The sequence below is a fragment of the Orcinus orca genome, chromosome 18, assembly GCF_937001465.1.
Source record: "Orcinus orca chromosome 18, mOrcOrc1.1, whole genome shotgun sequence".
Taxonomy (NCBI): Eukaryota; Metazoa; Chordata; class Mammalia; order Artiodactyla; family Delphinidae; genus Orcinus; species Orcinus orca.
Genome location: NC_064576.1, coordinates 73,282,749 through 73,294,958, shown reverse-complemented (window position 1 = coordinate 73,294,958; position 12,210 = coordinate 73,282,749). Strand labels below are relative to the sequence as shown.

Below are 12,210 nucleotides of genomic sequence, written 5' to 3'. Positions count from 1 at the left end.
TTCTGAAATGAAAAAATAATAAAGAGCTCAGTGGGAGAAAACACGATAATAAAGTAAGATCATGCTGATTCTTTCTCTTTAGTCACGTAGAGAAAGAATGGATGCGTAAGAGAGAAGGGGAGATCTGCAAAGATGTTTGGGATTTGCATGTGTGCTGTCCATGCAGAGTTTCAAATCACATGCTTTGGGCATGTTTCCATGCACTTCCTCACTTTAACCTCACAACAGTCTCAGGACATAGAGGTATATTTTAGTTTGAAAGTCTATGCTTCATGCTTGTTCTTTAAGAGTATCTATGAGCCTCCATAGAGCAAATAGATTATAGTTTAAGTGTTTGTTGTTGTTGTTCTCAATTCATAGTGTGCATGAGAATGACCTTGGGTGTATTTGTTTTTTATTTATTTATTTTTTTTTGGCTGCGTTGGGTCTTCGTTGCTGCGCGTGCGCTTTTCTCTAGTTGCGGCGAGAGGGGGGCTACTCTACGTTGCGGTGCGCGGGTTTCTCATTGTGGTGGCTTCTCTTGCTGCGGAGCACGGGCTCTAGACCCACGGGCTTCAGTAGTTGTGGCACGCGGGCTCAGTACTTGTGGCTCGCGGGCTCTAGAGCGCAGGCTCAGTAGTTGTGGCGCACGGGCTTAGTTGCTCCGCGGCATGTGGGATCTTCCCGGACCAGGGCTCGAACCCGTGACCCCTGCATTGACAGGCGGATTCTTAACCACTGCGCCACCAGGGAAGCCCTTGGGTGTATTTAAAATGCAGAATCCCAAGTCCCACGCCACCCCCCATATGATTATTCAGTTGGTCTGGGATTGGGCTCAGAAATCACATGTTATAAGCAACCCGGTGATTTTGACACATACGGTTCAGGAATCACATTTCCAGAAACACTAGGAACCCTTGTGATGTCATTGATTGGTAGGAGTCTGTACCTTTGTGGGATTTGCCTAAACGTAATGTGTTGCAATATCTAACTGGATAAAATAAATGTATTCAAATGCAGCTTATCTCTGCACGAGGATACACTAAGCCACATCTACCATAGGAAGAATTACCAAGGGGAAAACTCAATGGGGTTGAGACCACAGTCAAATAACGAGCCTTTACTTGAAACTCTGCAAGAGAAGGCATGGAGCCACCACAGGAAACCGAGGGTGAGGGTCTCAGCACGGCCGCTCTGAGCTTGGAGCCGCCTCCCCCACTCCAAGCCCCATAGGTTGCTAAGTTTAACTCTCTCGCATGGGTCCTAGATTTGGGGGACACGCGGAGGAAACACCTTGACAAGGGTGTTTCTACACCCTCACAAAGACCAGGGTGGCAATGACCACCCTTGTGACCTGGAAGAGGCAGGAATGGAGCAGGATTCCAGCCCTGCTTCAGCCGGGACAGTAGAATCCTCCTCTCCTGAGCCATATGAGGGTTTCCTCTGAGTCTGTGATGACAGCTTCCTCTCCAACCTGGAAATGGCAGAACCACGGGAAGTGCAGTGGGAAGGGTCTCTGGCTACCAGACGGGCTTATATGCTGCATTCCTCACCTATGGGGGGGGCAGGGAGGTCATCCCAGTAAGGATGTGATTGGCTCAGGTCTTTCTTTTGGGCTTTCCTGGATGTAGAGAAGAAGCCCCGGATCTCCCCACCCCTGTTTCTCTCTGTGTGGTGTGGTCAGGGCTGGCTGGAGAGGGTGCCACCTGGCCCTCCCCTCCTCTATCCCCTTTAAGCAGGGCCCCAATTTGGGGGCATATTCCCCTAAAACACAGGCATATATCCACCCAGTGCTTCCTCAGTGTTCCTGCATATTCCTTTCCAGGCCTACCTGTCTGGGAATGTCCTTAGACATGGGCTTATGGTAAGAGCTCTGTGGCTCTTTGGGCTACAGCAATTACCAATAGTTAAATGCTTGTAGGTGCATTAAAAGCAATGCCAGGGAAGCAAGGAAAAGATGACCATTAACCGAGTGCCTATGAAATGTCTCACTGAAATATCACAAAAATAATAAAAAAATATTTCTTGAGTGCTACTATACAGCAAGATAGTATGATGTCATGGCCAAGAGAATAGATTCTAAAACCAGACCTCCTCAGCTTGGATCTAGGCTCTGCCACTTACTGGCTGTGTGATTCCACAGCCAGTAACACCTCTATGCCTCAGTTTCCTCCACAGTCAAATGGGATAATAGTACCCACCTCCTGGGACTTTAGTGAGGACTGACGTACGTAAAATACTTGCAACGGTATCTGGCGCCACGTGTTTGCTGTTATTATTACTCTATGCGATGGGCATATTACATGGAGCAGTACCTTTGGTTTCATTTTACAAATAAGGACAGAGCGCTTTCAGTGACTTATATAACTTGCCACAGCTTATATAACTTGACACACTTATATAACTTGACACAGCTTGTGCAGGGCAGATTTGGAACACGGGTATATGCAACTCCTAAGACCTTTCCATCATATACGAAAGCCAAAACAAATTTCTGCTACTGAATTTGTGTCATCAAAGACATAGCAGACAGGTACAGTAAGAGCTATATAGGTGTTTGATCAATAAATTGAAAATACTCCTCCTTCAAACCACTAAGCCACGTGAAATGCAGAAGGGCTCAGGAAGGCGGCTGGAGTGACCAGAAAGTGTGGGCCAAGGCTTCTTTGGGCTCCAGCAGGAACCTGGAGGTAAGGAAAGGCTCCCAGGAGAACAAAGGATTAGTCAGGAATCGGTGATGGGAGGGGCGGTGGAGGGCTAAGAAAGGAAACCTCAATGGAAGCAAGAAGCTGGTTATCCAGGACTAAGATGAGAAGGGAAATGACAAGGCCTGGGGTTTCTAGAGACTGCATATCTGGATGACAGGGCACAGATGGGAGCCTGGGTGAGGGCCGGGGATGAGCCCAGAGCTGGAAGGGCAGCCACAGGGATGCTGGAGGAGGGGGGAGCTTAGACCCTTTGGAGTCTGGACTTCCATTCCCACTTTTCCTTTCAGCTGCAAAGTAAACTGAGGGCCTCAGAAGGATTAAACAAAAACAGGAGGAAAGGGCTGGTGGTGGGGGCCGGGGGGGGGGGAGAAGCACTAAGCCCAGTCCTGGGGTGCAGTCCCCCATGGGCCCCTTCCACTCTTCTTTCACCATAAAGAGAGCCAGTAAGTTAGAGAACAGACAATTGTCCAATTAACTTAGATTTTTAGGCTGCATTTATCTATATGATGGGGGTGCTGAATTACCTGGAAAATAATTTCAACTCTCCACTTAATTTTGCTCAATTATTTTGTCCTAGGAATCAATGGAAAGTCTTTGACTCAAAGTCTGAGGTCCTTTTTCCGGAACAAATTAGGTTTTCCTTGGCCTCTCTCAGACCTGGGTACCAGACTCTGAGGAAATCCTGGAGTAAGAAAGATGACTACCCTGGGGGGACTAAAGACCGGGTAATCTACCAAAATTCAAAGTACATGATGGAAGGAGTATTCTCATTCCACACATCACATCGTTAGCTTTAGTGCTTCAACTCAGGGTATAATTTAATTTTTATTTTTAACAGCAAATTAATTATAAAGGACACCCTCTAATAAATTCCACACAAATGCATCACAAACACAGCCTCAGAGTTAAGTGATGTTCACATATTGTTTCTTCTTTACACTGGAATACAGTGGCTTAAAAATTCTCATCGCCAAGCCAAATTCAGCCCTTGGCGTGCTTGTGAAACCACCGAGGAAGACTCAGCCACTGACCGAGAACAAGGTAACCTGTGTTTTCCAGGGCCAAGCCTCGCCTCGGGAAGGGAAGGGGGAAGCGGGCAGGCGAGGACCTCCAATATCAGCGAGGGCCATCAGGACGTCCTGCTAATAAACGACTTTTTCACTGTCCACACTATAATTGGTTTACAGCCTTTTTTGTTTATTTATCCATAAGAGCTGCTGTTAAATGGCTCGAGAAGGCTCTCGCCTAATGGCTCAGTATCGCTCCCGGGCCTGTGCGAGGCGAGAGGGGCGCAGGCGTCGGCGGGGATTCAGAGCGGAAATGCATTTCACCTGTAATGGACTTGGCGCTTTTATGATACCCTGAGTTATATCCACAGAAGAAACACAACACACGACCTTGCTCGGTGGCGGGTATACGTACGTACATTATAATTAGCCAATCCAAAAATCCCCCTACCTTCTTCCCACCTAATAAGAACAATAACAAGCGGCTGTTCGGCCGTGGTTTCCTGGGTCACTTTTTTGGGCAGCCAGCCTCAGAAAATGCTCACTGTGAGTGTGGGGAGGCCTGGGTGGGACATCTCCAGCCCACACCCCCACCCCCACCCCCCGCGTGTTGTCGTGGTTCAGCCCGGGGTTCCCGGATTTTGCCAGCGCGCGGGGGGCGGATTTGCTTTCTGCTGAGTGCCTCTTTTCTTTCTGCAGGGCCGAGCAAAAATATTAAATGGGAGCAAATGAAGCATCGAAATGGAGACCAATTTACAGAAATGTGCAATTAGACGAGAAGTGCAAAGTAAACACTCTGGATCTGGGGGGAGGGGCGGGCGAGGCCGCAGCAGCGGAGGGGGAGGAGGGGGCTGCTGGAGCGCCCTAGTAGAGGGACCGCCGAGGAGGCGAGCGAGAGGAAGAGAAGAGAGAGAGGGGGAGGGGAAAGGTGGCCGATCTTTGTCCCAAGCGGTGCTACCGCCCGCTCATAACCACGTCGCCAAGTCAACCCGCGGCGACTCGGCAGATTATCTCCGAGGGTCAACACGCCGCGGCCCGGCAACCCCCCTCCAGCCCTGCCCTCCTGATCGATGTGGTCGCTCGCGGCCGGTGATAGCGGGTCCTCCGCGGACGCCGCGAACAATGGACTCATTGACGCGGGCGCGGAGAGATTAGGTGCGCGGGTCCCACGGCCTTTCGCTCCCTGGCCCCCTCGGACTGCAGGTGGCCCTTTTCCCTGAAGAAATCGCCGGAACTACCCCCGCTGCCCGGCCGCTCTCAGCCTGCCCTTTGGCGAGAGCCGCGCTCCGACGATCCCCCGGAGTTGCGCGCGTCCCCACCATCGCGGGGACCACTCGGTGCCCAGCGCTCATCCCAACACAGATGTTGACACGGCACCAGCACCTCACAAGAGAAGGAATCTGTAGAGAAGTCCAGATTCCCAACTAGCTTTTGCTTTTTAATGAAAACGAGGCGTATTTCAGGGTAGCGCACTCAATCCGTATGCATTCGTATACTTCCACCACGAGGAAGCATATTAAATCTACCTCGTAAAGGACTGGATGTAGTTTGCAGTTTAGGAAAGTCAGTGCAGTGATTTCCTCTTGCTGGTTTCTTGTGGTTCACGCTCCCTCTTGCCCAGGCTTTTCTGCAGTGGTGTCCAGTTTTTCTAAAACCCTCGTGGCGGTTCGAGGAATGTGGTCACTTCGGCAGGACGCCTAAGGCGAACCGGTCGGCGGCGTTGATCCTGCCTGGGTCCGAGGTTATGTGCCAACGCGACCCGGAGATAGTCCGTCTGCACCACTGGATCCGAAAAAGCATCTCTATTCAGTGAGGACCCCAGAGGGCCCAGAAGTTACCGAATCGGTGGGAGCCAAACACTGACATTGTCATAAAAACGCTGCGCTTTTCTTTCTTTTCTGAACGCTCCTCTCCCAGGCCTGCCTTGTTTCAGTCGGACGCGGGAATCGATGTTCTGCAGCTGACGGACTCCGGCCAGGTCTCGGGATCCGTGGGGAGCCATCAAGGATCTGGAAACCGGGGTCCAAGCCCCTGCCCCCGCCTCCGAGACACAAGAGGGGACGCTACTTCTTTTCCCCCTTGCCACTGTAGGAACCTGCATTCTGAGCTGGCCAAATGACCCCCAATTTCCCAAAATCAAAAATTAATAATGCCTTTCCATTTAAAAAAATTTAGAAGCCACTGTGAATGCTTCTGAAGTTATAGTTTACACTCCAGAAATCCCCGGAGCACAGCCACAGGCAAAAACATACTGCGAATCCTGGATCTTTATGTGCCAGTTCACTGACATCACTCGTGGTTGTGTACAAGTTTCATAAATAAAATAGAACCAACTGCTTCCGACCTGTAGAGCTGGGGTCCGCAAAATATTTTGACCGTATTCCCTAACAATTTTTTAAAAGTCTGTGTACAACCGCAACAGATGTATATTTATAAATTATACCAATGAACTAATATGTATATTATCAAACGTACAAGGAAAATAGACTGTTTAACGTATGAGGAAAATATGTTTCTATAAGTGAACAGAAGGTCTAGTAATTTCATTCGTGCCCCACTTTGGCGAGTACTGCCAACTGCACATACAGGTGTAGTAAACTCGGCTGAAAGAGAAAACTGAAACGTTCAGGCGCTCGTGGGTACCTGGGCCCGGCTTCTTAAGGCAGCCAGCCAGGCCAATAATGGCCTCAGGCAGAGCCACGTGGGGCACAGCGGAGCCTATGGCGCGGCGGCCGCCCGCCCGTCCCGCCGGCACCGGGTCACCTCTCCGAGCGGTGCCGAGCTGTCAAAGCTGCAGGGGTGCCTCCGGGAGTGGGAGCGCCGCACAGCTCCAAGTCCCTGGCTCCAGCCCCCTTCTCCCGGTCCCCAAGGCCGGGCGGCAGCCATGAATGGCGAGGAGCAGTACTACGCGGCCACGCAGCTGTACAAGGACCCTTGCGCGTTCCAGCGGGGCCCGGCGCCAGAGTTCAGCGCCAGCCCCCCTGCGTGCCTGTACATGGGCCGCCAGCCCCCGCCGCTGCCGCCGCTGCCGCCGCCGCCGCCTCCATTCCCGGGCGCCCTGGGCGCGCTGGAGCAGGGCAGCCCTCCGGACATCTCCCCGTACGAGGTGCCCCCGCTCGCCGACGACCCCGCGGTGGCGCACCTCCACCACCACCTCCCGGCTCAGCTCGCGCTCCCCCGCCCGCCGGCCGGGCCCTTCCCGGATGGAGCTGAGCCGGGCGCCCCGGAGGAGCCCTGCCGCGTCCAGCTGCCTTTCCCGTGGATGAAGTCTACCAAGGCTCACGCGTGGAAAGGCCAGTGGGCAGGTAAGCCTGGCTCCCGCCCGCTTTGTCCTCACCCGCTCTCCGCCCGGCTGCCCTTACCTCCAAGCGCTTCCCAGGACTCTCTCCCAGTTTGCGTCCCCAGACCCTATGGATAACCTAGAGTCGGACTAAAGCATACAGGGAGCTAACCAGGCCATTTTGCAAAGAAGCGCTTTTCTGGTCCAACTTGGAGCGTCTTTCCCACTCAGCTCTCTTCCTGGCAGCCTAAAGTCCTTCCTTCCCTGTCCGCTGAACTCCAGGAGCCCGCGCTCTCCCTGCGAGCCTAGGCCTGGCCGAGCTCAAGGCCTCGGACCCTCCCATCCTCCCCCAGGTGGGGGTCTGCCCGCCCAGGACTCCCGGGAGGGCGCGCCGAGGGAGCCGAGCAGGGCTCTGGGATGCTCCCGGCCCGGCCGGAGCGCGCCTTCGGAGCCCCGGGCCCCTTCTCGCCTTGAGCACCGCCCCCAAGCCCCGCGGGCGGCTCCAGTAAAGAAAGCCAGGCCGTCTCAGGGGCACTAAGTAGGTGCAGAAAAGCAGAGAAGGAAAGCCGTACCCAAGCGTGCAAAGGTGTCCAGCGGTCGGGGCTGGGGGTCACCGCAGGGCTGAGGACTGGTCGCTCACCCTCGAAGCCGAGCAGCTGGGAGAGGCGTCTGCGATGCTCATTCACTTTTGAACCAACGGAAGTGTTTGACGGGCTCTCCCCGCGCTGCGTCCCTGCCAGTCAGTTCGAGGAAGGAGATGCCCTCTGGCACAGGCGAAACAGGGAGCCCCAGGCGCCGGCCTGTAACGGAAGGTCTTCCCGGCCCAGAGCCGGCGGCGAGTTCTGGCGCGGCCTGTGCGGCCGCCACACAATCTTATCGCTTCCGTGCCGAAGCCACTTCCAGTCACACCTGCACTGCAAATAGTGGACTTTTCTTTTCCTTCCAACTAACAGTCGGGAGTCAGGGGAAAGAGGCTGGAAGTGCCCGCGCCCCCCGCCCCGGGAATCCTCGGCCCCCGCCTGCCGAGTCTGGCTAGCCTGCCCAACTCTGCCCCTGGCGCAGCCAAGACGGGCTTGGGGAGATCCGGGCTCATCCCCGGGGCTCGCCTCTCCCCACCTTCTCACGAAGGCTGTGTGGGGACCGGGCAGGTCCTGAGGCAGAACAGGGTCCAAACTCGGCCGCGATCTTCCCCACCGGTGGCGAAACCCCGCACGACCCTTCCTCAGCCCACGCGGCCGCGGCCAAAGGCCTCGGAGCCTTGGCAAATGCGGGATTCTTGGGAGGCGGGAGGACGGCGTCCCCGGGCCGTGGGCGCGGGACTCCCAGTCCGTAGTCTCCTGCCAGGAGCTGCCTCCCGCCCGGGCCCCCTTCCCACGGCGCGCTGGGGGCCGGGGGCGCGCATTTCTCGAATCCCGGGCCCTCCTCGCGGCCTCCCCAGGAAGAATGCGAGGGAGGACCCGAAAAAGCCTTGCTGCGGTGGGGTAACTTCCCACCTCCCGGGGGTGTTACAGCTGCTCGGGTGGAGCTTGGGCTCGGGCGGACCGAAAGAGCCGGAAAGGAAAACCCGAAGGAAAATCGGCAGCCTTGCCGGGGCATGGGGTAGCTCTGGAAGGGTCACTTCCTCGGGCTGGAGGGTCGCGGTCGGAGGGGCCTTTGCCTGCGCCCTCTGACCCACTGCAGGCTCAGCCCGCCGGGGGCTGGGGGGCGGGAGGCGCCCTCCGGGCAGCTGCTTGCACGATGCTGCTGCAGCCAGGGCCGTCCTCCCCGGAAACTCTGGAAGGAACCAAACGTCAAGGGTCTGGGAGCCCGCCTGCCCGCTCCTACTGGGGTTTCACACCCCTGGATTGAAAGAAGTGACCAAAGGGCCTTTATACGTAGATCGGATATGCATACTACTAACAACAGGAACTTCCAAAACCCTCGCCCTAAGAAATGAACGGCGGCTGCCTTGCTGGCGGGCTTGCCCCTAAACGCCTCCCCCTGCGCCTTGGAGAACAGTGCAGGCTGGGGGCCCTGACGTCTTCCCAAAACCACCAACAGCCTCCATCCTATGCCTTCACCCCCTGCCAACTCATCCTAGGCACAGCACCCCTGGGCTAGTGGGCCTTGCGCAGCCTCTCAGAGAGCTTTGGGGAGGCTGCTGAAAATGGGCCAAAGCCCCGCGAGGTTGTGGGTTGAATTTACGAACTTCAGAGGACCTTTTCAGACGTTCTTTTAAGGCTCCCTCGTTTCTCTCCCAAGCCAAGGAAGGCTTGGAAGTGTTCAGACTCCGAGAGACGCCCCCAGCAAGCAGGACTCTGCTGACTCGGACCGGAGCCTCTGCCTTGGCTTCTGGGCACCTCCTTTTGGCCTGGGGGGAAACCCCTGGTGGCTTGTATTCTAGAAACACACACACTAGCTTTTCAACTCTAGTTGCAGGAGAAATGTCACATACCTCTGCCCTACGTACACGCCGATTTAGGACTCTTCCCCGTGTTTCGCTGGAACTCACCGCCCCGGAGTCCACAGCCTGGGCACAGTCGGCATGTCACCCAGAAAGGAAAAGATCAGGGCCTGGAGGCGCACAGCCACAAACACCGGGTGAGCGGTGCTAATCTACCAGGCCGGGCCTGGCTGTCGCTTCCGCACCACCCGGGCTCGGGGCTCCTCTACCCTGCCAGGCTCTCGGCTCCCCAGTGGGGGATCCGGCCCCGGGTCTCCCCTCCCTAGCCTCCCCTCCTGCCTTGGCCAGTATCTGGGGCCCAGGACACAGAGGCTGGGGTTGACCTTCTCCGGGGCTCAGAATGGTTTCCCTTCTCGTCCAGGGCAGGTGCCCAGCCGAGGTTAGAATGACAGAGAATTTACCAGTTCTTGAGTTGGGGCTGACTACAGTATAACTTGATAGAGAGATAATATATGGTCAGATATGACAATATATGTCATAACCTCGGGAATTTTATTAGCTCAAGGTTTTTCAAACTGAAGGTTGCACCCATTAGTCGGTCGTGAAATCCATTTACTGGGTTGAAACCTTGTTTTTAATGAAACAGTAAACTAGGAGAAATTAGATAGCATCATAGGTGGTAAAGTTTGGTTTAAGGTCCTAAATTTTTGTGTGTGGCAGTTACACATATCAGTGCATGAACTGGGTGATGATTTGAAATGTATTTGTTACTGTGGGTCATCGTCAGAAAGGTTTTTTTAAGTACTGTATTAAAGACATTTTTTTTGCCTTGGTAGAATCCAGTCGGTTGAGATATCTATTATGTGCATTTTAATCAGCACCAACCCAAACAGCGGTTAAGTGAACCAACATTCTAGAACCACTCGTTGATAGAGCCACGGAGAGAACCCATGCAGCTTTGACCTCCAAGAAAAGGCAAACCCTACTAGGGAAGGGCTGCGTGCCCCAGACTGGGCTCTCGGATAGAGGGCCTGAGCTCGGTGGCTGGAGCGGCTGGGAAGGGGCCAGGGCTCCTAGGATTGGGGCAAAAGGGTTGGACTGCACGGGTGGGGGCAGGCAGGAGAAGCCAGGGATCAGGGACCACATTCACGTGCTGTGTCGCCCGCAGGCGGTGCCTACGCAGCGGAGCCAGAGGAGAACAAGCGGACGCGCACCGCTTACACTCGCGCGCAGCTGCTGGAGCTGGAGAAGGAATTCCTGTTCAACAAATACATCTCCAGGCCGCGCCGGGTGGAGTTGGCCGTCATGCTGAACTTGACAGAGAGACACATCAAGATCTGGTTCCAAAACCGCCGGATGAAGTGGAAAAAGGAGGAGGACAAGAAGCGCAGCGGCGGGACCGTGGCCGCGGGCGGTAGGGACGCGGAGCCCGAGCAGGACTGCGCGGTGACCTCGGGCGAGGAGCTGCTGGCGCTGCCGCCCCCGCCGCCCCCCGGGGGTGCTGTGCCGCCCGCGGTCCCCGCCGCCGCCCGGGAGGGCCGCCTGCCGCCTGGCCTTAGCGCGTCGCCTCAGCCTTCCAGTGTGGCGCCTCTGCGACCGCAAGAATCTCGGTGAGAGATGGGGCTCCTCCCTGCCCGGTGGCATCGGCCACCCGCAAAGGAGGGAGGCGCGGACCCAGGACCCCGGGTGTGACCACTGGTCCCGGCCGTTCGCTGGGGCAGGAGCTGGGCGGCCCACCCCAGACTGGAGGGGAGAGCCCGGGCTGTGAGGCGCCTAGTGCCAACTGGGGAGCGGTGGGGAGACGCTGGCCCACCTTCTGGAAGGAGAAGAGACGTTTTCTGAAATATCCGGGGCCTCTTTGGGTGATACTGTTGGACTGGCAACGTCTGTGCTGCCGTGCAGGTACCATCACTCCAGAACCGTGGACCTCTTTAGAGAAGCCGGCTCTTCAAAAGACAACAGAAACTATACAAACTGGAACCGTCCCCAACACAGCAGGCAAACTGGATGGAGTGCCTCAACCTGCCCGGGGAACAGAGCCATTTTTACTCCAGCCTCTGCCTTAACGTTTAGAAATAACTGAAAGGAAACATCTGACGTTTCAAAGACCTAGTGAAATCAATGCCCATGGAATAGAATAATTCCTCCTTCTCCTCTTCTTTTTTAATCCTTTTAGCAGAACCACATCCTTCACCAGTACACATCCTTCAGCCTCCACCTCTTTCCTCTGAAGAAAAGAACGTCTTGCAAGCGTGGCTGGGCGGTGGCAGGGCTGGGGCGCAGGGGCAGCGGCAGCATCGCTGTACACCCCTTTGTGCCCAAACTCCCAGAGACGGCAAGGGGAGATGGGCCTGGAGCGAAGGTTTGGGGGAAGAAAGACGGCCCCTGAGCAATCACTACACTGAAGATATCTGGAGCTTTCTATTCCAGATGGGGATCTGGTTCCTGATCTCAGGGCAGGGAAGACTGTGTGGGGACAATCAGGGTGGCCTGACCCACCTTGGAAACTATCCACAGGGTATGACTTCCTCATCCTTAGAGATGATGAAAATGTATGTGGTTGGGGAATTTCAGGCAAGATGGTTATTTTTATTTAAAGTTTTTAAATTACCTAACAGTTCTTTGCAAACAGGTCTGTGGTTTCCAGGTCAGTTGCTTGTTTCAGGGTCTGGGCCTCGTGTTCAGGTGATGTTTGTGGAAAACGTTTAATAAATACAGATAACGTGGAAAGAGAAGAAAATTGATTCCGCTTGCTTTGTATCAAACCCTTCTTGCAGTGCAATGATTCCAATTCATTTAAAAAATTAAAGCAGCTTTTTTTTTTTTTGGGCACTAACCAGGGAAAACCTGGTT

The 12,210-nt window shown here is 54.9% G+C and overlaps 1 protein-coding gene across 1 annotated transcript; it reads left to right on the top strand.

Annotated features, from left to right (window-relative positions):
- Positions 1 to 6,407: 6,407 nt before the first annotated feature.
- On the top strand, positions 6,408 to 11,552 carry PDX1 (pancreatic and duodenal homeobox 1). Its single transcript, XM_004281767.3, has 2 exons — positions 6,408 to 6,999; positions 10,526 to 11,552. The coding sequence occupies exons 1-2, from the start codon at positions 6,579 to 6,581 to the stop codon at positions 10,969 to 10,971; spliced, it is 867 nt and encodes a 288-aa protein (XP_004281815.2). The 5' UTR covers positions 6,408 to 6,578; the 3' UTR covers positions 10,972 to 11,552.
- The last annotated feature ends 658 nt before the right edge of the window (positions 11,553 to 12,210 follow it).